Source organism: Antennarius striatus, chromosome 3 (assembly GCF_040054535.1).
Source record: "Antennarius striatus isolate MH-2024 chromosome 3, ASM4005453v1, whole genome shotgun sequence".
NCBI classification, from domain to species: Eukaryota; Metazoa; Chordata; class Actinopteri; order Lophiiformes; family Antennariidae; genus Antennarius; species Antennarius striatus.
The window spans coordinates 28,009,306-28,036,480 of NC_090778.1; the positions used below are offsets into that span (position 1 = coordinate 28,009,306).

A 27,175-nucleotide genomic window follows, 5' to 3' on the forward strand; every position below is an offset into this window, starting at 1 on the left:
AGGTTTGTAAAAAGGCATCATTGGAATAAAGTTTGTTATCATCTCATTTGGTCTCATTTCTGACAAAAACAGACATCAGAAGGTCAAAACAACTGGAAATAACGTGAAAAGGGAGCGATCAGCTCTCCAGGGAAGAAAAAAAGAAAGAAAGGAAGGAAGAAAAGAGGCTGCGTCTGAAATACAAATATACAAACATCATGCAGCAGCTGGTAGATTAGAAGCATTTCAAAATAAGAGTCTGGACCAGGCTCTGTGGATTATATTGGCTTGTAGAGAAGAGTTGTGACGTATTTCTTCTTATAGCGGTGGGTCGCGCTGAGGACCATCACCCCATCCTGAAAGAAGCCAGATGAACATTTCTTAATTTAAAACCAGGAGTCGTCTCGTTCAAACGTTACAGGAGCCTCGAGATGAAGGTCAGAAAAATAATCCAAGCCTTAACAGGAGAATTATTTTAAAATCCGAAAACTTTCTGGCGGGTAAACTTGTTTATTCCTGTCAAGGTGTTGTTGTAATACCACTCCTGTCCACTAGAGGCAAACGTGAGCAGCCCAATGGGTAATCTCTATATTCTCTCAAAGGTGAATTAAAATATGTAGAGACAACTTCCTGTTGATTTCACAATACGAGTCCAGGCTAGCAGAACCATCCAGAAATGGACGTAGGCGTGACGTCACGACGACGCTGCTAATAAAGTTGCTACACATTGAATTGAGGTTTATTAGCGGTTACCTTGATGGAGAGGGCGTACAGGTGATTGAGCATCACGTGGTTGGGCTCAGGAAGCAGCGTTGGGTCGCACTGATGGAGGTTCACACAGACAGGAAGACGGCGTGAGGATGAGCGGTGAGCGCGTGCGTTAGCCGCTAGCGTTTTCGCCATTCTTACCGAGATCCCCGTGTCCTTGTTGAGCAGCACCTGCAGCAGGTGAGGCGGCAGGAAGGGTGGCTGCTTCATCCTGTCGTCCGATCGGATGACGTACGGGTCCTGTTGGTAGGGGCCGGGGGGGGAGCTGGACAGGTCTGAAGAGGACGAACAAGTTAAACGTCATCATGCTAAAAGCATTAGCGTTCCTCCATTAGATTCGAGTCCACTGCTAACGCTAGCACACCTGCAGCAAGCATGGCAGCTAACTTTAGCATCCAACGTTGAACCCTGACATCATCATGACATCATCGTGACCTCATCTTGTAATGAATGACACGTTTTGGTTAGCGTTAGCGTTAGCGTGCCGGTACCTGACAGGTCGGCAGAATCCTGCGAGTCGATCCTGAGGGCGTCAAACACTTCGAAGTCGGTTCTGTTCACCTGGATGACGTTGTTGACGGCGCCGGTCTTCGCCGTCATCACCGCCTGACAAACACACACACAGCGACACGTGAGCGAGAGGCGGAGCCACCGGCGACCGCGGCAGGCGAGGACGGGCAAGACTCACCCCGGTGGGGTCCAGTGTCCACTGGCCGTCCACACAGAACTTGTACTGGTGCTCCCCCTCCGGCAGGTCCACGATGGCCACGAAGTTGTTCCGGCTGTGGAGAGACGAGCGTCAGTGACGTCATCTGGCGGTGGCGGCGGCCTGCACGCGTCACACCCTACCTCCTGTTGAGGGGGATCTTGGTGGTCCAGTTGTTGAAGGACCCGGACACGAACACCTCCTTGGCGGAGCCGGACCACCTGAAGACGGTGGGGCGGGCCAGGGGGGTCGGGCTCTTGTTGTCGCTGTCCAGGTCCTGCTGCCACGCCAAGAACTCCTGCAGGTCCTGAGGAGACTGGGGGACAGGGGGCGGGGTCAGGGGACTGGAACCGGACCCAGATCGGGTTCTGGGATAACATTCTGGACTGATCCAGGACCTGCCCCCACCTCAAATCCTCTTTTTGGGTCAATACCTAGTGGGTTATTTTTAAAGTCTCATAGCAGAATTATTTACAGACTATTGGACGAAACAAACTTGTTGTTCTTTCACCTAAACGTTTGTTTATGTTTTGTTTCCTGATAAATGACGTCCAGGTGCAGCTCCTTCTCAACAAAAGCATCAAAAAATTGAGTTTAGACGTGTAACCCTCCGTTTTTATAGCAAGGTGAGCGGACGATGAATGAATGAATGGCTGCACTTGACTCGCTGACTATAGCTTGTAGTTTTCCGTCACCAGCGCCCCCTACCGTTAGGCAGGAGAACTGCGTGCCTCATGTAATGCCCCCTTTTCCCCAGCCGTTCCAGGACCGCTCAACCCAAGGAAGACGTCGCACACATGCAGTTGTTAGCTAAAATTATCAAAATTTAGTTCGTAGAGCAAACGCGTTTGAACATTTTAATAGCGACATGTAGAGAGATAGCATTACGGTGTCATTGTAAAGCTACCAGCGCAGCTAGCCGAGTCACGCGTCTCTTTTCCGTATTTAAGCGGTGAATGTGAAAATGCGATTTTGGGTAAAAATAATGTAAGATTGGTGACGTTAAACAGAAAATAACTATAAAATACACATCGCTGGACAAATAGAACCATTTAATTCATTTCGTCCACATTTGATTCTTTTCTTTCGTGATGGCCTCACCGATACCCACCTAATCGATCAATCTCGCTCAACGTTCAACGCGATCACGTGACTCGGCTGTGACGTCATACCTTCGGGTCGTCTCTCTGGAACAGCTCCGCCTCCTCCGTGCTGTCCAGCAGGATGTTGGGTCGGGCGTCCTTCCCCCCCTGGGCTCCATCCCGGTAGGTCCGGTCCCCCTGGGCCCCCCCGGACCGGTCGCTGCTGCTGTTCCCCATGTCAGCGCTGGAAGACACGCAAAGTTGCGGGGGCCCCTAGGTCAGCTGACCCCACCCCGACAGAACGGAGGACTCACCGTCACGTCCCGGCTGCCGCTCGACGGTCTCCCCCCGGTCCGGTGTCGGCTCTGTTCCTGGTTTCCAGATGGATCCGGATCCGGTCCTCGGTCTGGATGGGGGGGGGACTACTTTTCCTTTCGGATTGGAACTCCGATCATGGCGGATCACCGATCAATAAAGTGTTTGGGTCTGAACTGCGCGTCTCACGGAGGGTTCACCGTGTCCGGGGAACTTCTTTGTGTGTGTGTGAGTGTGTGTGTGTGTGAGTGTGTGTGTGTGAGTGTGTGTGTGTGTGTGAGTGTGTGTGAGTGTGTGTGTGTGTGTGTGTGTGTGTGTGTGTGTGTGTGTGGGAGACGAAAACACACCTCTTCCGCCTCCTGCCCGCGAGCTCACAGTTAACATTTAACCCGCGTGTCGCCAAACCAGTCGGATGGAACTACTTTATTACGTCATAATAAAATGAGTGACATCAACAAAGCCTTAAAAGGAACTGGTCACGTGTTGAGCTCTTCTCATAAACAAAACAAAAAACAAAAAACAACAACTTCACCGGTTTAATTCCGTGAATTTTTTTCCTCCAAATTTCTAAAACACGTGAAAACATCGAACAACATTAAAGCAAAATAAATAAACAGGTTTCTTTATTTTTTATATTATTTTATTTTATTTTCAGCAGATCCACGCCGGGCCAGCAGGGGGCGCTGTGGTTTATTACACAACAACAGTCTGGCCCCAAAGAAGAAGAAGAAGAGTCAGGCCCCAAATCTTCAGGGTGTGCTCCACATGTCATCACCTTCATAAAATAATCACTTGTCATTTTAAATATATATATATTTTCAGGTAAAACAACAAAAACTGAACCATTTGTTGATGAATTAGAAAAAAAAACTTTTAAAAATGATTGGAAATTAAGAGGATGATGATATATTTTTATATTTTTGTCCTCACTCCATCGACCTGGCGCCATGGCGACCCTCCTGTGACAGACAGTAGCCCGTTTCCTGATTCGTGGTCCAGGACGTTTGGGGACAGATCCACAAAATCTAAGAAATCTGCACCGAACTAAAGGAATAAAAGTTTGTGGGTGAAGGGTTAGAACAGCGTTTCGTGTCCCACATAAATAACACCGTGTCGCCAGGAGGCCGCCATCAGCACCACCGTCACAGACTTCCCGCCTCAGCACCACGTTGTGCTGCGTCGGCCCCGTTTTCTCACAGGTATCCTGTTTCAGTCTGAGATGGAAAAGACAAAGTCGCTGACGTTCGCCAACAGCAGCTCCGATTTAAAATTGAGCAAAAATAAGTCCTGAAATGTTTTTATTGTGTTCTCTTTGTGAGGTTTGAGTTTGTTTGTGCAGTTTAGTTTAGCGTCAGCTGGAAACTCAAGAATCAAAGAACAAAAACTGGGAATTCTGCCATCAGGACAGAAGTGGAAAAAAATTAAAAAAAAAAAAAAAAATTCAAACAGGATACAAAACTGGAATGTTTTAAAATAATTTATTAGGATTTTTTTTTGTTCAAATGGATAAACAGGACAGGAAAGAGAAGATCAGAAACTCTTACAGTGTTGACCAGATCATTTTTCAGTGAAAGCGGCGCCGGAGGACGGACCGCCGCCGAGGAACCGCCCCGCGGGACGGGCCAGTGTCACGGACGTTTGGTCTACAATCACATCGTCTGGGAGCTCCAGTGGATACGCAGTCATGTCCAGGTAAACAGGTAAACAAGAGTTAATACGACCCCGCCCCCTCCCCTAAACCCCCACCCCCCACCACATTTTGACACAGATGTTAAGAACAGAAAATATTCACATTTACAGCCGAGGAGCCGCCGCCCCTAAACACACACCTGAAACCAGCGTGGGCCCCGCCCCCATGGAACCGCCCCCATGGTACCGCCCCCATGGTACCCAGCGATTCAGAACAGACTTAAAGGAACAGGTGACCCCGAAATAAACGTCAATCCATTATCTTCTCATCTCCACGCTAGAAAGAGGTTTGACTTAAAGTCTCTACGCTAACAGTGTTAGCATGTTGTTTTAGCCTCTACGCTAACAGTGTTAGCATGTCATGTTCTAGTTGCTACATCTATGAATGTCTAGTAAGAATCTGCAGGAATTAAGTGCAAAATTTACTCAAACATTTGGTTTAGAATTTGATGATTTTAAAACAAAATGTGCAGTCATTTGATAAAAGACGGGGAAAACTGAGGATAAATTTATAATAATTCAATCTCACTCCTCCATCGAGGCCGAACGATCGGATCCACCGGATCTGGATAGCAAACAGCATCGTCTGTGATTTTAACATCGTGATTTGTGTATTATTTCATAAGAAAACACACAAATGTTGAAAACATAGTTTCCTGCTGAGATAACGACAAACGCGACTTTCCTGTGTAATTAGAAAAAAATGCGGAATATTTTTTTTTCTAGAAAATCTCGATCTGGTTGCGTTGAAGCTGTTTGGTCGACATGCAGGTGAGAAGATAAAGAATCTTCATCAACTGTTCCTTTAATTTCCAGTCCTTCATTTTCCTTCACCTCATCTTCAAAATCACAGTTCAAACAACAACAAGTAAGAAAACAGCGTTGTTTTTTTTGTTTTTTTTACACGGACACATCGCAAATGTCTGGAGGTGGAACCCAGCAGGTCAAACGAAAAACGACCTCCATCATGCGTAACGGTCGCGCCTCCATACTCCAACATAAAGTCCCATCGTCACGCTTCAAAAGACAAAAATAACGGAGCCCGCCTCCAGAAATCAGTCGTATTTACAATATTTTACAAACTGGTACATTTGATGTAGGCCTATGATGCAACTGTGACTAACGACCATATTAGTATAACAAGCGTTTGTTAAAAACCTACCAAGATATACACTTTGTGACACGTTTCTTTTTAAAATTCAGTATGAACTAGTGACAAATATACAGTTTTCCAGTACCTTCAAACACCTGGAGATTTTTCTCTGCTCTTCTCACAGAGATCGGGTCAACAGATAAAGACAATAACAGAAAAAAACACTAAAAATACAGCGTCTGTTGCTATAACGTGTAGAGATGGACACTCCTGGCGTCAGGAGGAGCGTCGGTGGACAGAGACGAACCAGATCAGCCCCGAAGCAGCTTCACCTCCTTCCAGCTCTCCGTCTGCAGCACTGAACAAGCGTCGGACGCGTTAGTCGCACGTCAGTCGAACGCGGGTTCACGACAAGAGGAACAGACTTACTTCTCAGTGGTAGCCGTTGGTGAAGGCCGTGGCGATCAAAGGGCCCTGAGGGACAAAAAGAGAGACGGACGTTTAAAACAAGCAGCATTCACTGTGTGAACCTGGACTGTTTCACTGCGTGAACCTGGACTGTTTCACCGCGTGAACCTGGACTGTTTCACCGCGTGAACCTGGACTGTTTCACTGCGTGAACCTGGACTGTTTCACCACGTGAACCTGGACTGTTTCACCGCGTGAACCTGGACTGTTTCACCGCGTGAACCTGGACTGTTTCACCGCGTGAACCTGGACTGTTTCACCGCGTGAACCTGGACTGTTTCACCGTGTGAACCTGGACTGTTTCACCGCGTGAACCTGGACTGTTTCACCGTGTGAACCTGGACTGTTTCACTGCGTGAACCTGGACTGTTTCACTGCGTGAACCTGGACTGTTTCACCGCGTGAACCTGGACTGTTTCACCGTGTGAACCTGGACTGTTTCACTGCGTGAACCTGGACTGTTTCACCGCGTGAACCTGGACTCTTTCACTGCGTGAACCTGGACTGTTTCACCGCGTGAACCTGGACTGTTTCACCGCGTGAACCTGGACTGTTTCACCGTGTGAACCTGGACTCTTTCACTGTGTGAACCTGGACTGTTTCACCGCGTGAACCTGGACTCTTTCACTGTGTGAACCTGGACTGTTTCACCGCGTGAACCTGGACTGTTTCACCGCGTGAACCTGGACTGTTTCACCGTGTGAACCTGGACTGTTTCACCGCGTGAACCTGGACTGTTTCACCGCGTGAACCTGGACTCTTTCACCGCGTGAACCTGGACTGTTTCACCGCGTGAACCTGGACTGTTTCACCGCGTGAACCTGGACTGTTTCACCGCGTGAACCTGGACTGTTTCACTGCGTGAACCTGGACTGTTTCACTGCGTGAACCTGGACTCTTTAACTGTGTAAACCTGGACTGGCCTTAGCACAACAGAAGCTAACCCCTGCGCGAACACTTCCTGTGGGCGGAGACAACAACTCACTCCCAAACTGTGGCTGAATCCAGTACTGGGGGCGGGGCTTGCAGCGCTGAGGTAGCTGCTGACGGCCGACTCCTGGCTGGCCGTCCCGTACAGGTCGGCCATCGGCCCCGGGCTGCTCGTACCCAAGAACCCAGCTGTGCGGGAAGGGGTGGAGCCTAAAAGACAAACCAAAACAAAGACACTATGGCGTTGCTGCTTTTCTGTGGTTTTCACCACGTTGGTGCTTCCTTCACCGCTTTTGTTAAATTAACGACCATTAGCTAGACTGGTTAGCTTTTGCTCTTATTTTAAATATTACGATATAACACAGATAATTTATTTAAGACTCAGCATTTTAACAATCAGAAAGGAAGTTGGCACCTCTGACCACCGCCGCCGCCGCTGCCGCCATTGGTCCGTACGCTGTGAGAGGAATAGCTAAAGAGACAGAAGAGGAAGGTCCGGGTTACAATTTGCAGCAAATACATCGCAAGCAACGAAAAAAATGGAATTAAAGGAACAGTTCATCCAAAAATAAAGATTCAGTGACTGCAGGGAGACTCTCCTCAAAAACATGACGAAGCAACAAAAAGAAGAATTTCAGCGATCTGAGGAAAGATTTTAGTTCAAAGTTTAAATCTTCGCATAGATTCAAAGCTAAAAGGACGGCGAAGTTAGACGTGATTTTTAAAGAGATCTGAAATCTCTATCAGTTTAGCATAAAATGGAAAGTCAGAATTTAGAATTTTTAATGTGATAATAAAACGATCCTTTGAATGGGGGGGTGTTACCAGCGCTTTGCGCTCCACCTCCTGGTTAGCGTGGCGACATTTATGCACACATGCAGCCCAAAATTGGAAGTTAGGTGAGAATTAAGAGTAAATTGATAACAATCTATTTAGCAGAAAATCAAAATCAAAATTTAGTGTGCAGACATCAAAAAAATTACTAAAATGTGTATATGTGAGCTTTAATTTTGAATTTTTAAATTGATAAATTTTTGTTTAGAAAATTCTAAAAATTAAAGTTTAGTGAGTAGAGATTGATGATTATCGGAGATCCTGGTGACGTCAAGCTGTAAACGAAGACGCGGCAGTAATTTTAAGGATAATTTTTTTGAGTCTTTAAGCCTTTAAAGCCTGAACCATGAAATAATTGCCAGAAAAATCGAAGTTTTGAAAAATAAGGTCTTAATGGAACCTTCTGAGAAACTGTCAAAAAGAAAAAAAATTATATAAACTTTTATATATGACCTTAAGTTTTGAATAATTACTGTTAAATCCAGAATTTCTTCGCATGGAAAACGCTGATGCATGCGTCTGATTTTACACTTCAGGTTTTTCAGGGGAAAAGAAGTCAAATTTATGATGTAGAAGTCGATTTATGCGTTTTAAATTCATCCCAAACGCTGTCCTGTTTGTGTGAGAAGCTAAATTATAATTTTGGGGAGAACTGCTCCTTTAAACAGTCTGAATGCTGCTGCCGATTGGCCGCCACCTGTCAGCTGACCGTCAGCGGTCCCGCCTTCAGACAGATGGGAGGAGGACCGACAGAAACATGCAAACCAGAGACAGACATGATGTGTTGATGCCAGCAGGCTGACAGACGTCCGGAGGGGGGGCCGACTGACCTGTGAGCTCAGGGGGGTGGGGTGAAGTCAGAAGGGGAGTCCTCTCTAAGTGGAACTCTAAAACAGAAACAGAGTGCTGTTGAGACACAGAGACAGGCAGGGGGGCGCCTCAGGGGCGGGGCAGGGAGGGGGCGGAGTCAGCGTACACTGGGAGGCGGGGGCAGGATGGAGAGACGGTGGTGTTAAAATCGTTCGTCACACGGCCAATCACGTTCGGTTTGAGAGCTGCTTCATCGCAGAGATGAACAAACACCCGGATATTCACAAGCCGTCGCTGACTCACAGCGTCTCCATGGAAACGTGTTTGTTTGTGTGACGGCGTGAACACAATGACACCAAAATCAGCCCTTCACGTCTCCCTCACTGCATCATCCACCTGCTATTTGGTCTTACTCTGGTAGCTTCATCCTCATCACCCTGTCATCACCACTGTCTCTAATCCATCACCACTGTCTCTAATCCATCCATCATGTCTGTTTCTAATCCATCCATCACCTCTGTCTCTAATCCATCCATCACCACTGTCTCTAATCCATCCATCACCACTGTCTCTAATCCATCCATCATGTCTGTTTCTAATCCATCCATCACCTCTGTCTCTAATCCATCCATCACCACTGTCTCTAATCCATCCATCACCTCTGTCTCTAATCCATCCATCACCTCTGTCTCTAATCCATCCATCACCACTGTCTCTAATCCATCCATCACCACTGTCTCTAATCCATCCACCGCCTCTGTCTCTAATCCATCCATCACCACTGTCTCTAATCCATCCATCACCACTGTCTCTAATCCATCCACCGCCTCTGTCTCTAATCCATCCATCACCACTGTCTCTAATCCATCCATCACCACTGTCTTTAATCCATCCATCACCACTGTTTCTAATCCATCCATCACCACTGTCTTTAATCCATCCATCACCACTGTTTCTAATCCATCCATCACCACTGTCTCTAATCCATCCATCACCACTGTTTCTAATCCATCCATCACCACTGTCTCTAATCCATCCATCACCTGTCTCTAATCCATCCATCACCACTGTCTCTAATCCATCCATCACCTGTCTCTAATCCATCCATCACCACTGTCTCTAATCCATCCATCACCACTGTCTCTAATCCATCCATCACCACTGTCTCTAATCCATCCATCACCACTGTCTCTAATCTGTCCATCATGGCTGTCCTCACCACTGTCTCTAATCTGTCCATCATGGCTGTCCTCACCACTGTCTCTAATCTGTCCATCATGGCTGTATCACCTCTGTCTTCTTAACCCTGTCCTTCATTCTAGCAGAGACTCTTGTCCAATAATAAATCTTTTCAATTAGCAACTATCAGCTAAATATTAGCATGCAAACGGCTAAACTGTGATGTTTGCGACTAAACTAAAACATGTAATCATTTATCAACTCATGCTAACTCCTAGCTTAGCACGGATTGAACGTAACCCTTCAGTCAATCTAATTTGTTTATTCTCATCTGATTTTAACGTCAGCGCTAAACCGCCTGCAGCCTGAAGGTGGAGCTGTGTTCGGGGGTGAGGACGGGTGAGGACGGGTGAGGCGGTTACCAGGGAACTGGTAGGTGTATCCAGGGGTGATGCCAGCGTAGCTCCGGCTGGTGTAGGTGGCGGTCTGGAAACCAGGATAACCTGCAGAAACACACAGCGTTAACTCCACCCGCAGAGGACGCTGCCCCCTGTCTGTGACGCCTGGGACAGCCAGACAGGTGGGGGCACATTACTGTCGTCCGTCTTTGTCCTCTGGTCTTTGAATGCAACACTTTGAGGACCCCATTCAGACAGACTGAGATCGAATGCCCCGGGTCAGGATTTAAACCTCTATGGTTCACGCTGCTGCTCCAACGCTGACCACTAGGTGGCGGCAGCGTTCAGCTCCAAAGTCCAACCAATCTGGACAAGTCGGGTCAAAAAACATTAAAGTGTCGTTCCACCAGTTTCACATCTCAGCTTCATAGAAGGGAGGAAACACCCTGATGATGTAATAGTGATGTCATAGGTTTTAACCGCCACACGTCACATCCGTCCAGAACAAATCCAACTGGAGGAAGTCCCCTGTAGCAGCTGCAGCTCATGTTAGCATGTCTTTAGTTCTACTTTAGACGTCACCGGTGAAAGAAATCGATGAACATACATTTATTTTTAGGTAACATAAATCTGTATTAATTTCCACGAGAAACGCCTCTAACTACCGATTACACGTCTGACCTGTGGAAGGAAATTCCCCTGAACTGTGGGAACGATGGAGAGAAGCAGGTGGGAAACGAGCGAAAGCGTGTAATTAACATCGTCATGACGCGACGGCACAAACAAACAAACAAACGGCGAGTAAACAGAAGGATCAGATAATGATGGAGTTGTTTGCTGAAATTGTTTTTTAAAGATTAAACTGCCTTATTTTTAAAACCGTCTGGGGACGATTGGAAGAGGTCAAAGGTTAAATTTCAACAAAGATGGTGCATTAAAAAAAAAGAAAAATCTCACTTAAATTCCAGAACTTGGATCGAGGTTTGATGCTTTAAGAAATATTAATTAAAAACAGCTTTTTTTGCGGTTTTTTTTGTTGTTGATAAAACCACCTGAAATAACTCATCCACACGCTTGAAGGATGAATCCTCATGAGAGATTTAAAGAACTCATTCATTTATTCATCCATCTCATCGGCTTCTTCCACTTTCGTGGGTCATGGGGGTTGCTGGAGCGTATCCCAGCGGGCTTAGGGGCGGAAGCAGGGGGACACCAGAAATTTAATGCATTTAAAAGTTAATTTTCTTTTCACAAAATGCGCCGTGAACGTTGATATGACACTTTTGTTTGTAAAAACCTTTAAATAATTAAATTTAAGAGGAGATAATAACACACACACACACCCCTCCCCCCCCAGGAAACGTCAGGTGACCTTTCCCCACGCGTCGCTTCCTGTCCTGATCGATATCTCCTTACCCAGCATTCCGATGCCCAGCATGAAGGCGTCCATTCCGTAGGGCATCACCCGAGAGCGCCCCCTGGCGGAGCCGGTGGGGGACATCACCTCCTTGGGCTGAGCCTTCTTACACTCCACCTGTTCCCAGACGGGAAACGCGTCAGCGTCAGCCAGCGTGGCGTCGCGGTTTCCCGCGTCCCCCGAACGCAGCGCTCACCATCTTGTTGTTGATCTCGTGGAAGTGGATCTCGCACACCTTCTCCACCACGTCCTCGTTCTCGAACGTCACAAAGCCGAACCCTGGAAGGGGGCGACACCAGGCATCCCATAATGAGCCTCTGAACACATTTACCCCCCACCACCTCCCTCCTACCCCACACTCATCCTTTCTGCCCCCCCACCCCCCTTTCCTGAGCAGAAGGTCCGGGCAAAGCTGGAAGGCTGTCATAATCGATCAGTCCTGGGGAGGGAGGGGGTGGTGGGGGCGCTTAAGGAGGCTTTATGCTGATCCAGATTAACGGACTGGCTAATTAGCCTAGCCTCGTTTGCCTCCCCCCACAGGAATGGATGGGGGGGGGTAGATGGAAGGTAAAGACGAGTCGGGGTCAGTTTTCTCACCTCGGTGCCGGTTGGTGGTCTTGTCGAACATGAGCATGGCGTCGTCGACCTGTGGGGGGGTCGGGGGTGGGGGGGGGGCAGACAGACAACAGTTTTTTTAGGTGCGTCCCTCCATCTTGCCACGCGGCACATCGCCTGACCTCAGCCCTTCTCAAGTTCTGCAGGGGGGTGGGGTGGGGGGGAAGCAACAGATGGACCGAGAGGGGGGTGGGGGGTGGGGGTGGAGATGGGGATGGGGGGGGGGGCGAGGAGGAAACACTGTACAACAATCCACCCCGCTGCTGCTGTGCGCGAAAAAAGTTGCACCGGGTCGGTCACAATCCCGCCTCGCACTATAATCCTCTCTCTCCAACTTTGACGTCGCCATGGCAACGACACACACACACACACACACACACACACACACACACACACACACACACACACACACACACACACACACACACACACACACACAAGTCCCGACAATAAAAGAGCTGGAGTGACTTCAAATGGGAATAAAAAGACAAAGAGACAGGAAGGAAGGTGGGTCCTGTGGGCAGGTGGGGGGGCGATCGCAGCTGATTGGAGGAGCAGGTGGAGACAGGAGACGGTCGGATGGACGGTCGGACGAGGTGGGGTCAGAGTGGACGGGGTGGGGGGGACGAGAGCGAGACAAAAGGGGAACAAAGACGCCCGGAGGCTTTGTTTGTTGGCTGTAATTCTTCCTCCTCCTCCTCTTTGACCCCCCCCCCCCCCATTAGCGAGACACAGGTGTCCATCACCCGCTCCCCTTGCCCCGCCCCTCTGTTGACATGTTCACCCTCCGCTCGGCACCCCAATAAACATTTGGTAAACGAATCTGTGCTCTAAAATAAGTTTACTGGATCTGCTCCACTGGACAATCTGTCATAGTCACAGAAAGGGCAGCCCCCCCCCGACCCCCCCAGGACCCCCCTACACACCCCGAGGGCAGTTTGACTACAGAAAGGTCAGAGGTCAGCGAGGAGGGTCAGCGCTGAAGAGGACCGGAGGCGTCGTCACGGAGACTTTGGGCTCCGGATTCAGGATCGGATTCAGGCTGGATTTATTGTTACAGGAAGTGAAGAGTCGAACAACAACAACAACAACAACAACAACAACAACAACAACCTGTTGTTAGGTCCCTGACTCCTGTCAAACCGTCCCGTTAGTTTTGATCAGGATGATAAAACTGATTCCATCAGATGGATCTGATCCTGATCAGGAGGCGTCTGATGATGTCACTGCTCAAACAGCTTCTGATTGGACGATTTAATTCGGACATTAACCTGTAAGAAGCCAGCATTACTCCACTTCCTTCCGTCCTGCAACCTGTTCATCCCTTCACGTATTTATTTTAGCGCTTTAGCTTTAGCGACTCTTTTATCCACATAGAGCACATGTGTTAAACTCATGGCCCGGGGGCCAAATGTGGCCCCCCACATCATTTAATGTGGCCCCCGAGAGCCGCAGTGTCAAAAAATAAATACTGTAGGTCAAAAGTGTGCTTTGAGCAAAACTACATTTCCCACAATGCAGTAACTCAGCCCATTTGAACTCTGACTAAACGCTGTGAACAAAGTTAACGTCCTAACTCGTGTCTGATGTTATTTTTCTTTATTGATTGATAGTTTGATCCTTGATTGATGGAGTTCTGTGGGTTCAAAAAAATTAAACGGATTTGAAAATTAAAAGAATTTACGTTAGAACAGAGAAACAAACATTTTTTTTCCGTCCAACTGTAACGTTTGCAACTTGAACAAGTACTAAATCGAGTAGAAGAAGAAGCTTCTGTGGTTCCTGCTGGAGATCAAACCTGACCTCCAGGAGGACAAACACCAACACCTCAAACATCGTCCGCTTTAGCGGCGGCGCGTGGGACAATATTCCCCCTCATCCTTTCTTTCCCACCTCTCATCTTCCCCGTCGTCCGCCGCCCATCCCTCTCCCGGCTCCTTTGTCCTCAGCAGGACGCGACACAAAAGCTCCAGCGAGGCGCTCTAATCAGGAACGTCCATGGATGGCTGGAGCCACATTTCACCGTCCATCCCTCGATATCTCCGTCCGGAAAATTCATCTCCACCTTATGATTGAGGAGGGAATGCTGGGAAACTGGAGGCCGAAGCGGAGCGCGGAGGAAAACGTCACCGTCGACCTTGAGGAGGTTGAAGAACTAAACCGGATTCACTGAGAGAATCTTCTGAATTTGTTGTTTCTGGTTTTCCGGCAGAATTTTCCAGTAATTTGTGGAAAAACTGAAGTGTTTGTGCAGCTTTTGTTTCGGGGCAGAACGGTCCTTGAAACTCCCCCATTTTTGCCCCAGTTCCCTCTCAATCCACCCCCCCTCCCTCCCTCCCTCCCTCAGTGGCGGTTTTGTCCGCCTGTCATCTGCTCTCCACCTTCAAAACTTCAAAACTTTATTTATTACGAAACAAACACATTAAGAAAATGAAATTACGTTTGGGAGCTTTCAACTTATTGTTACCCCCCCCCCCCAACCCCACCCCTCCAGCACACATGCTAACATCCCTCCTCCTTCAGAACAACCCCCTCCTCACCCACAGAATTACTTGGGGACAATAGGCGAGCCGGGTCACCACGGTAACGGGCCAGGAGGGGGTTGTGGGTAGGAGCAGCTGTTACATCAGATTAATTCAGATTCTGATAATCCCCCCTCCTTCCTCCCCATCACCACACCAACTACAAAACTTTTCTCGCCCCCCTTCGACTCCCCCCCCCCAACTTCGCCTCTCAGCCTCGTTAGTTTCCCCCTCCTACCCTCTCCGAGTGTTTTCTGCCCCTCCTGGCAGTAACCCCTTCACGTCCAGCGCGCCGCTCACCTTCCCAAACTGGTCGAAGTACTGCTTCACGTCCTCGATGGTTGTGTTCACTGACAATCCGCCAACAAAGATCTTCTTGGTTCGAGTCACTAACTGTAAGACATTAAGAAAAAGTTTCAAACGTCCCACCGTGTCCTGAACGCACCGTCGCCAGAATGATGAGCGGAAAGTTAAAAAATAAAACACAGGAAGTTAAAAAAATTAAAAAACACTAAAAAAAAAGGTAACAATGGACAAAAAAAGCAGATGAGCATGAACGGACCAATCAGGACAGGGAAGGAAGGTGGTTGGAGGTTTGATCAGCCAATCAGCTTCAGTTATGTGTAAATATATGGGCCTGAAAACACTGACTCATTGAGAAGACCCTAAAGACCCTAAAGCAGCACCAGAACCAGACAGGTCCGGAACCTGTTGGTGGTCCTGGTGGTCCAGAACCTGTTGGTTGTCCTGGTGGTCCGGAACCTGTAGGTGGTTCCGGTCCAGAACCATCAGAATCCTCAGAAGCTGCTGATGGAGATCTAGAATCTGATTGGATGAAGTTAAAACAGAGCTGATTGGCTCGAGGTCCTGTTGCTCCTCCCTGAACAGGAAGTGTGCTTGTGTTAGCTTCCAGATTAGCATCGTTAGCACAGCTCAGATTTTACTGCGTTTTTCACGTCGACATGATGGAAGAGGAGGAAAAACTGAAGGAATTAAACAAAATTTGAAGAGGATTTTTGACCACTTAGCACATTCCCTCCACTCTAGTGATGATGTCATCACTCTAGTGATGATGTCATCATCATCATCCCTCTGTAACACACCCTTTATAAAATCTGAAACCATCAATTTACTACCCAGACCCTAAACTGGGATTCAGTCTAAATTTCAAAATGTTCATTAATTCCAGTAAAAGCAGTCATGTTGTTATATATTATTATTATTATATATTAATGTTACTATGTATTAACTTTATTATATATTAATATTATCATCAACGTGTTTTGGACGTTGTTCTTCTTGCTGATGGAGGACGACCTGAGATCTGGTCCGATTACTTTTGAAACACAACGCACAAGGCCGATTTAACGACAGTTAGCTGCTTTTGTTAGCGACTGATCATGTGACCTCTCAGCTGATCACATTACAAGGCGCCGGTCACAAACCCATGCTAACCTGTCGGAGACAATGGAGGACTCACCTTGGGCTGAGCTCTGCGAGGAAACGCGACCTTTGGGTCGATCTGGAGGAGAGAAGAAGACGGAGAGGTTAGCGAGGTGACATGGGCGTGTGTGTGTGTGTGTGTGTGTGTGTGTGTGTGTGTGTGCACGGCGCACGCCTGCTCAGGTGGAATTCCTGGGTATGTCCAGCGAACACTCTCTCGTCACCATCGTGTGACATGTGATCTCCTGGAATCTCACACAGCCGCTACATCAGAAACACACCTCAGCGCCGAGGCGAGGAGGACGAGCGAGGAAGAGGACGGGACGGGGAGAGGGAGCTGTCAATCAAACCACAGCAGATCCACCCACAGTCTTGTTTGTGTGTGTTTGTTTGTTTATTCCTTCATCGTCACGTCGAGGCGATCGTTTAACTCTCGCAACCAGATAAAAAACCATCAGGTGCGAATGTCTGGGTTAAGATTGGAGAGAGCCCCCACCATGCCATGAGGATGCATTCACAGACAGGCTGTAAAATTGGAATTTCAGACTTCTATATTAGTCTAAGCTGGTCTAATAGAGCTAGAGAACAACTAGACTACTCCACACTGTACAGATGATGAGACGGTACAGCGCTAGTTAGTCCATAACCACCAGAGGGCAGAGTTCACTACAGCAGAGCGCTAGCGCTAAACGTTTGTTGTTGATTCTACGATTTCAATAAACGCATCTTTGTTTGTTTCTTCTCTTTGTTTCTAGAGAGCAGAGTGAGAAGACTAAAGGCTAATGGCGTGTTCACACCCAACGCTAAACAAAAGTCCTACGCCGCGAGAAAACCACTAGCCGACGCTAATTCACGTGACGCCGTTTCGCGACAGCCAATCAGACTTCGAGATCCCTCTATCCGGACGCCAGGAGGAAGTCGATCCAGGAGTGGAAACGGATTCCGCTTCCACGCCGCTCTGCGTGGGAAAAGTATCGCGACGCGGTACGATAAACGTCGATGGCGACGCAAACGACGCGAGTCAGACCGAGATTTGCTCGGCGGTCGGTGTGAACACGCCATGCGGCTGGAGGATCAGATGCAGACTCTACTGTTTAGTTGCTATGGTGGCTAATCTACTCTGATAGTCACCTCTGCTCACCAACCCTCCTGACGGCCAACACTTCCTGTGCACATTCAAAAACACACACAAACAGACAGAATCAAACACATGGCAGCAAACACACAATGGGTATTGTCTTCAAGAGGAGCCACCGGGTTAGGAGCGGATCCGGATCGGAGGTCCCGGCTGTAGGTGTGGTGGAAGAATCCAGAAACAGGTGCTGCAGGTGAATAGGAATGTAGTTTTGGGGGAAGGAATGCTAAAGCTAAAGCTAAAGGTTTGTGGCCAGTGGAGTTTCTTTCCTTGTTAATTAGCTCATTACAGCTAGTCCTCAACATACGAACAAACGCTTCACCATATCCGACTATCATCCTGCAGTTCACCTTTCTGCCACAACCCCAGTGGGGGCAGCACCGCTGCGTTCACACAGCTCTAACATTCGTCTCCCCCTCTTGTTGTTGTTTGTTGTCTCTGTTAGCATCTCGGAGCGTCAGGCTTCCTACCTTGTATACTTTACTATTTATCTACGATGATAAAGCAAAGACTAGTAGATAGTGGTAGGGGTGACCATCTCTCTGACGACAACTCTGACTCTGACCCCTTCACTCCAAAGCTAAGCTACATGCTACATGCTACAGTAGCTGCAGTGGATCATCAACAGTGACTCTGACTGTTGTTGTTGATGATCTTAAAAACTGGTGGAGAGTTCCTTCAAGTGTTTTCTTCTTCTTCTCCTCAAGGATTATTATATTATAAGCGTCACTCGTGATTTACGATCACGTAAATCACGAGTGACGCTTAACGAGTAGATATTGGAACTATACGTACGTATGTTAATATATTACATGTTTTTATTCTGATTTACTGTACAGTAACATGATGTTTTGAGCTTTTAACGGTTTTCTAGTGATTTCTAGAGTCCAGTATTTGTGGTGGACAGATGTTAATCCAGAGAAACGACCTAAACTAGATTTTTATTTCGAAACTGACGTTTAATCAGAACGACTGAACTCTAAACAACCTGAACCTGGATTTTATTTATTATGGGATGTTTTAATGAAAAGAAAAAAAATAAAAGAACTTTAGTATTTAGAGTAGTAATGACATTACTTTAATATTTAGAGTAGTAATGACATTACTTTAGCATTTAGAGTAGTAATGACATTACTTTAGCATTTAGAGTAGTAATGACATTTAAATGACCTCATGTGGAGATTAGAGATTGAAATATAATCAATAACGACTTACAAACAACCTCTCTGAACCAGTTGTGTTCGTAGGTTGAGGACTACCTGTACTAACGTCCCTTCCCTCCACGACCCCACATCCATACCAGAGCTGCTCTGAGCTAACATGGGAGACGCTGAACCTAATTCCAGCAGAGCTTTCTGAAATCCCCTCTGACGATCCCAGGAACGGTCGACATCTCTGAGGAACGAGCTCGGTGACTCCAATCCTATTAGCCAGGAGAGCCACACAGCGCAGACACAGCTATCCCCGCCCCCCCCACCCGCCACCTCCCGCACATCCCGGCGTGGAAATGGTTAACAGAAGGTGCAAAATGGTGCAGTGTGACGATGTTGTGCAACTCTCCTGCAATTGAATGGAAACTTTGTCCCATAGAGGTGCAGTTTGCATCACTGACTTTCCAGATAGTGGGAAGCTAACAGAGCAGCTAGTTACATAAATCACAGTAAAACCTGCGCGGCAGACCCAGGATGCATCACTCCTTCAGCACAATAAGTACCAATAAATTCCACCCCGGCGCTGTATTTGCTCTTTAGCCTCTCGCTTGTGCAAAGCTGAGTTAATTCCAGCGCCGGAGCGGTTCAGTCGGTCACAGCATGGCACATTCTTTCGGTTGCCACTGGAGAACTTTTCTCTCCCCTCTCTAACAGGATAACCTGCGAGGGAGGAGGCAGGGGGAAGGGGGGGACGGGGACTAAAAGGCCTCCTCTACTCGCCATCCAAACCCGTGGGTGAGCGCTGAAGTCTCTCCAGGACGACGGCCGCCGTCACGACCGAATGTAAGGAGCTAAACTCGACTTCCTCCAAAACCTGGAGATTAAACACTTGTTGAGTTTATGACTGTTAAATAAGGTTTGGTAACAAACAGAACGTCTGACAACAAGTAAGTCCAACGAAGACAATGTTAAGAGTCAGGACGCAGGACGTCACCCTCCGCGTCAGCAGGTGGCGCTGTGTGTGACCTTAGAGTATCACAGTGGTGGTGGTGGTGGCGTGTGGTTCATCATTACGACTATCGGGAGGAGACATGGGGGAGCTGACCTTCAGAAACGTTGTGAAGAAGCCAATAACCCCAAAAACCGATAACACAATAAGAGTCGATGATGTAATAAATTCACCCATCTCTGAAATGTAATTGGTCAATAATGTAATAAAAGTCCTCAACTGATAACGTAATAATTGGCCAATAACGTAACAATTAAGGATTAGGGTTCGGGACTTTTGGCTAATAACGTTAATTAGGGGCTCTGGACTTTTGGCTAATGACGTAATAATTAGGGGTTCTGGACTTTTGGCTAATATAATAATTAGGGGCTCTGGACTTTTGGCTAATATAATAATTAGGGGTTCTGGACTTTTGGCTAATGACGTAATAATTAGGGGTTCTGGACTTTTGGCTAATAACATAATTAGGGGTTCGGGACTTTTGGCTAATAACGTAATAATTAGGGGCTCTGGACTTTTGGCTAATGACGTAATAATTAGGGGTTCTGGACTTTTGGCTAATAACATAATAATTAGGGGTTCGGGACTTTTGACTAATAACGTAATAATTAGGGGTTCGGGACTTTTGGCTAATAACGTAATAATTAGGGGTTCTGGACTTTTGGCTAATAACGTAATAATTACGGGTTCGGGACTTTTGGCTAATAACGTAATAATTAGGGGTTCGAGACTTTTGGCTAATAACTTAATAATTAGGGGTTCGGGACTTTTGGCTAATGACATAATAATTAGGGGTTTGGGACTTTTGATTAATAAAGTAATTTTTAGGGGTTAAGGACTTTTGGCTAATACAATAATTAGGCTTTGGGAATTTTAGTCAACAACGTAATAACTAGAGGGTTTGGGTTCTGACGTTTGACTAATAACGTAATAATTAGGGAGTGGGGACTTTTGGCTAATAGTGTAATAATTAGGGAGTGGGGACTTTTGGCTAATAACGTAATAATTAGGGAGTGGGGACTTTTGGTTGACGTAATAATTATTTTGGGTTCTGAATTTTGGCTAATAATGTACTAATTAGAGGGTTAGGGTTCGGGACTTTTGGGACTTTTTTTACGTTACGTTGGCCTATTTCATTTCAAAAATAGGTAAATTTATTACGCCATCAGCTGTTCTTACATGATTGGCTTAACCAGGGTGTCTGACTCCTCCCTATCCTACTCTACACATTAAGTCAGGTGACTAGCTCGACTCCTCCAGACTCTCGTTTTCTCGGATCCACATGGATCCCAGTCGGCCCTAAAGCCGTGGACCGGGACGATGGCCGCCAACACCAGTCCTGGCTTGGTGGGTGTGGTTTGAAAAATATCAGCCAATCAGAACACGTTCAATACACACGATCCAGACCACACACTTTCCTCAAAGCTGTTTTAAGCGGTTGATCGGATCAATCTGATCAGTGGATTTTATATGCTTAGTTTGTTCTGCTGATCGACTGAAGGAAAAATGGAAATGTCCCCTTTTTTATGAAAACCAGATGAAACACTGATAATGAAGCTAAATAAAGGGAACTACTTTTCGCTCCCGCCAGACGTTCTGTGGTCGATGTGAAGCCGGAGGGATTCGTTAGATGGCTTCATTAGTTTTGTGAACGCTGAAGTTTTGGCAGGACATTCGCTCCAGGCCACGACGCCGCGCCGACTTCACATCGCAAAAAATTAAAAATATCATTAATAATTTATCAGGAGCTCCTCTTTACGCTGTCCTGGTGTTCCTAGAAGTCACTGTAAGTGATGTCCATTGTTTTCTCCCCTTTTCTCTGCTGTGACAGAGTCATTCTTCAACTCCGGAGGAGGGGAGGGGGGTCACTATGGAAACAAACCCCATGGCGAGTAATCGGCGTCCAACCATGATGCCTGCAAGTGACACTCCAGCAGAGAACAGTTTGGTTTTTCCGTCAAATGATTTTTCCTTCTTCAAACTCTTTTGAGAAGGTGCTCCAAAAAGGAGCACAAAAGGGGGAGAAGAACTCCCCTCATTTCAATACAGTGACTAACCCGCGGCGGCCATCACCACTCCCACAGAGGAGGGAGGCGGGGGCAGCGGTCCCTATGGTGACCAACGGGCCACATTGTTCCCAGACCAGCCCACATTCATTTGTGACAAAGACACGCTCGCTGCCACACAGGCGATTAACCGAAATTCACACAGGTGAAAAAGAGCCCGTCACTTTATCACCAGTTTATTCTTGCGTTGCGTTCAGGGTCTCAGGTTCCTTTCAGTGCCAACTCAAGTGGAACCGCTCAGGAGGGGAGAAAAGTTCCCGTATCCTCATTTGGACGTGAAAATAAACTACCTCTCCTGGTGGATTATGGGAAAATCCACCCATCAAACAGGGAGCAAAGAGATTAGTTGGAAGTAAACACAGAGAACTCACTGTTTTGGAGTCCAACTCGTGTCTGGTTTGGGCCAAAACTTTATCCACACCAGCCTGATCGACAAAGGTGACGAATCCAAAGCCTCTGCGGACACAGGGGGGGAGAAGGCATTAGCGACGCAGGCAGTGATGCGGCGGCGGCGAGGAATCACGGCGCTCAGATAAACTTTCAGCTCCCTCACCTCGAGCGCTTAGTAACCGGATCTCGCATCACCATACACTCCTTCACCTCGCCGTACTTGCAGAAGTACTCCTTCAAACCCTCTGAGGCGAGAGAGGAGACACCCCAGGGATTCAGAATCTCACTTTACAACAACTTTAAATGCAACTTTTTCAATGGATCCATGTTTACAATGAAAACAAACAAGTAAACAAATTTGTTGGCAAACAGAAAATATGAAGAAATTTAATTTGAGATCTACAGGAAAGAGTTTTACCTTGTGTTGTTTGCCAGCTGAGTCCACCTATGAACATTTTACTGTGGAATAAAAAGAGGAAATAAATTTTAAAAATAAAAGTCAGGTTAGTAATAATAATAATAATAATCAAATAACCGCTTCAAGTTGTTGTGGACGTTCTAAACATGGGTCCTGTCACAGAACAGCACGTTTGCCTGTGTTTAAAAAACTTTGGGGTTACCAGGGGTCGTGGGGGGAGTCCACGGTGGACAGGCTGCTCTGGCTCCCTTCCGTCTCCATTCCGTGTCCTCGGTGAGAGCGTGAGTGTTGAGCCGAGCCGGAGAGCGGAGTGACGGAGAGAGAGAGGAGCTGGGCGGGTAGTTTGGCCCGGGGTGACACAGAGGGGAGCGGGCCAGATGCAGGCTGGGATGACTCCTCCTCCCATCCCACCGGACACCGGCGTTAAGCTCGCAGCCGTAAAATGCCTCGCTTCCGCCATCTGGGTTTTCAAAATAAAAGCAGAATGTTAAAGTAAAGGAAACCTAGTTTAGTTTTTATCATCCGGATCGCACCGGTCGCATTCTTAGTTTGATAAATTCATTCATTTTTTTCTGCTTTCGCGGGTCACGGGGGTTGCTGGAGCCAATCCCAGCAGATAGGAGATGCTCCAAACGTGTCGCCAGAGCTACTTTAATAATTATTACAGAAATATAAATGTCAAAAAAATGTTTTACTCATGTTTACTCACATTAATATAAATCATCGGGATCAACGGATCCAGAAGGTGTTTATATAAAATTACGAAATAGTTCAGAAATAGTTTGTGTGAAAAAAATATTAACATATGGGCGCAGTGGGTCGCGCTATCACCGTAAAGATGATTTTATGCGAATCATCTTTTATGAAAATTTATTTTTCCAAATTTAATTCTTTATCTTAGTTTTATTCTTCTTTTTCTCAGAAAACAAATGAATCCATGAATCAGTTGCTTCGAATAACGATAGTAAAAAAATAATTTACAAACTGCCAGAAAAAGACGAAAACTTTAATTTGAAGGTAAAATGTCATGACTTCCTGCCTGACTCTAGCTAACTTATTTTTATTTAATGTATTTCCACAGTGGTTCTAGAGAACAGGTTTAATTTATTATTACAAGAATTATTTTCCAATATTTTGAGATATTAAAGAAAGAAAACAACCCAAAGTTTGTCCAATTCTCAGAAAGTGATAATAAAAGAGGTAAAAGTCAGCTTTCAAATCAGTAAGATTGGACTTTTTAAACTAATCTAAACAAAAAATAATTAAGGGTTATCAGTGTAGACTTAAATCTAATCTGAGTTGAGCTCTCATAATATTTGACAAATATTTGTTTGTGTCTGAATTCAGTTGAATTAAATTTAGAACAACAAGAAGACCGTTTTAATTCTGATATGAACTTTAAGACCACCAGTCTCTGTTAACTGAATTTTTGTGAATTCCACTGATAACAAATATTTGTTAATAAATCAAAACATTTTCCTGTTTCGCCAAAAGACTTCAGTTCATTGACTAAACCTCCAGAAGCCCTAAATCTGCTGATTCATCAAAGTGAACGTGTGAAAAAAATAAAATGACTTCTGTGAGGATTCTGTTGCTGCAGCTGGGAACTAACAACGTTAGCGTTGGGCTAACTGGGAAGACTTTCCACCCGAAACAACCTGCATGGGGTTGTTTCCTGAGGGTTTGAACTAGTGTCCTTCTTCTTTGTGTGTTTCCAACCTCGTCCTCGTCTTCTTCAGGTGTTTAACAGAACGCTGCTTCACCCTGAAGCATCATGGGTTGGCGAGCCTTTAGTTCAACATGAAGCTGATGTTTCTCCTGCTTCTCCTTTAACAGAGTTTAATCTGTTGGTGCGTCTTAAGGCGGTGCAACAGGAGGTTGTGTGTTCTCATTCACTGCTGAGGGTTAAGTATTTAATTAGGACCAAAGCTCCGCTAATCTTCTCAACACTGACTCAACATGTGACCCGGTCTCCAACGCCGCGGCCCATCAATCACCGGTCTACAACGCAGAGGCCTATCAACGGTCTCCAACACTGAGTTCCATCGACAGTCTCCAACGCCAAGGTCCATCGACAGTCTTCAACGCCAAGGTCCATCGACAGTCTCCAACGCCAAGTTCCATCAATCACCGGTCTGCAATGCCGAGGCCTATCAACGGTCTCCAACGCCGAGTTCCATTGACAGTCTCAAACGCCAAGGTCCATCGACAAAACCAAATGCAGAGTTCCAACGATGGTCTCCAACGCTGAGACCCATCAATGGTCCCCAACGCATAGTTCCAATGATGGTCCCCAACGCCGAGGCCCATGGACGATGACTGAAAGACCACCACGGGTCTGATTTACGACGTCCATCTACCATCATGACAGATAGGTAGAACTCCTCTGGGTGACCAGCTCTGATTTTTTTACAGTAACGTCCTGCTGGTTGGCCTCCAGTGAATTTCCTTCCAGTGGGGTTTTGTTTTACAGTGCAGACCGGCGCTGCAGGAACAGATCCATTTGCGATCGTCCTCATTGGAAGTGAGAGAGCTGCTATTTGGACAGGAATTAAGGGCTGTGTTCAACTTCTGCATGCTTGATCAATGGGGCTGAATGGCAGGACGCAGCGGCCGGCCGGGACGGGGGGAAAGGGACCGAAATGGCTCGCTAATGAGAGATGGACACTGTGGGCTGTATCTCATTACCAATCAGCAGAGCTTTGAGTTCTCTGGAGAGGGAAAATACGAGCTGTGATGTGTGCTGCATGTGGTCCATTTTGATAAACCCAGCTTGTGTGGTGCAGCATTAGTCACGGCGGTATCCGAACACACACCGCCCTCTGTCCGTCCTGGGGAGGACTTTTCTCTCAGCGCTACAATGGACTTAATTACAGGTCAGTGGCATGTCTCAGGGAGATAGAGGCGGCTCTGTTACCCTTCCAAATACAGTATAATGCCATCTTCCCAAGGGTGGGGTGGGGTAACAGGAGCTAGAAACACAAAAGGTGCTGATAGGCTGAACCTGAGAAAGGTATAAGGTGATCCACGGAGAGAGAGTGAACGTTTAACACTGAAAGAGAGAGAAAAGATAAAGGACGGCATTGAGGCGAGTAGCTTTTCTCCCATTCTTTCTTTTCCAGACTTCTTCCAACTCCCAGACCAAAAGCAGGAGGGCGAGTCGAGATGAGAAAGTTAGACTTTTAAGACTTCCTTCCAGACACAAAGGAGGAAGTAGTGTCAACAGGTGAGCCGATTGGCTGAAAAAAAAGCAGAATGTTCTAAATATGAACCTATTTACAAAAAGTTGCGACAGGTTCATGTTGCATCACGGCTTCTTTTGTCAATCCTCGGGAAGCATTTGGGAACCAGAAGAACCAAAAATGGAATGTTTTTCCTTCCAGACACTTCTAGGATTTCATCTGTTCCAAACAGTCTTAATGGGTGATGAGTGTGGAAATATTCAAGTTATCTTCTAGAAATAAAACCTAAGAGAAATAATTTAATCTCGGACGTCATTCTAAGACGTCTGAAATGAGTGTAAAGGTGTTGAATAAATGATGTGAAATAAAAACATTTGACAATTTGGTTTCTTTTTGGCCAAAAAGTTGTAAAACTTTGCATGCAGAACCCCTGAAGTCCCAAATTTATTCAAAAAGACTTCAATTTCCAAATGTTTAAGATGAATTATTCACCCTAGCCAATAAGCTAGAAGCGTTAGCATGAACCCCATGTGATGTTCACACACTGCTTTAAGGTGGAGTCTGAATATTTGTTGATCTTTTTAACTCCACTGGCTTATTTTTTATAGTAGTGATTTTTTTTTTGTCATAAAATTTAACTGCTGTGAAACATTTGACGGTTTGAGCTTCAAAAATGTGATCGTTTCCTTGATTGAAATAAAATCAACATGTTTTTTGGGGCCTGAACATGTTTTTTGGGTTCACCTGTCAGCTGGAGCGAGCGCTAACGCTGTTAGCTTAGTGGCTAAAGAGATTTCACATTAAAAAACTTTTCAAACAAAATCGATGGACGGCATGAAGTTATTTTATTTGTTAGAACTAGTCCTCATTTTAAAAATACTGAGATGTTGTTTTAATGCAAATCTCCACAGATGTTTGATTATTAAAAAAAACTTAATTTGATTTTAAAACAATAGAAGGATCGGTAGATAATAATCCAACGCTAATTCTTTCAACTGTTGAGAACATTTTACTGATTAAACTGATATTTTTCATTTTAAAAAGGTTGTCATATAAACTGAACTCTCCTGTTCTTGAGTTCAGGACGAGTTGGGAGTTTAGATGTGGAGCGGTGGCGCCCCCTGGTGGCGGGCGGGCGCTATTAGGGCTGTTTCCACCACAGCTTTTACTTTGACACACGATTTTACGAGAACATCAAAATCCAGACACGTGAGAAAAATAATCACAGGTAGTAAAAAACTCCCGTGGAAAAACACACTAAATAAATACAGTTTCCTACTTCCTGTGTGCTGCTTGCAGCCCCGTGAACACTCGTGACATCCCATCACTTTTATTTATTGTTTTAAATGCACTTTGGTCCCTGTTGGGGACTGAGGGAGTGAGGACAAAGTTCACAGGGCGCATGTAAGGAGGAGGGGGTGACGAGGAGGAAGGCTAGAAAACAGAAAATTGACCTTTGAGAGCAAAACAGCAGGTGGAGAGCGAAAACCAGGCAGCTCGGGACGCATCGGGAGGACATTCAGCTCGGGGGCCGGTGAACGCCATCCCGCGCCGAAGACAAACACAATGCGTGTGA

General features: G+C 46.3%; 2 protein-coding genes across 2 annotated transcripts; both read right to left on the minus strand.

Moving 5' to 3' along the window:
- Positions 1-197: 197 nt before the first annotated feature.
- On the minus strand, positions 198-3,164 carry prkab1b (protein kinase, AMP-activated, beta 1 non-catalytic subunit, b). Its single transcript, XM_068311298.1, has 8 exons — positions 2,850-3,164; positions 2,626-2,779; positions 1,597-1,769; positions 1,436-1,529; positions 1,239-1,353; positions 889-1,022; positions 733-801; positions 198-335 (listed from the first exon to the last, which is right to left on the minus strand). The coding sequence occupies exons 2-8, from the start codon at positions 2,770-2,772 to the stop codon at positions 258-260; spliced, it is 810 nt and encodes a 269-aa protein (XP_068167399.1). The 5' UTR covers positions 2,773-2,779; positions 2,850-3,164; the 3' UTR covers positions 198-257.
- Positions 3,165-5,853: 2,689 nt separating this feature from the next.
- Positions 5,854-27,144, minus strand: msi1b (musashi RNA binding protein 1b). Its single transcript, XM_068310033.1, is given in 17 exon segments — positions 5,854-5,990; positions 6,062-6,106; positions 7,086-7,240; positions 7,446-7,502; positions 8,695-8,751; positions 10,276-10,356; positions 11,668-11,785; positions 11,865-11,947; positions 12,266-12,314; positions 15,106-15,198; positions 16,286-16,327; positions 21,981-22,065; positions 22,163-22,244; positions 22,418-22,458; positions 22,620-22,698; positions 22,701-22,877; positions 27,054-27,144. Coding segments are annotated over 16 exon segments (1,332 nt in total). The 3' UTR covers positions 5,854-5,990; positions 6,062-6,064.
- Between the last annotated feature and the right edge of the window lie 31 nt (positions 27,145-27,175).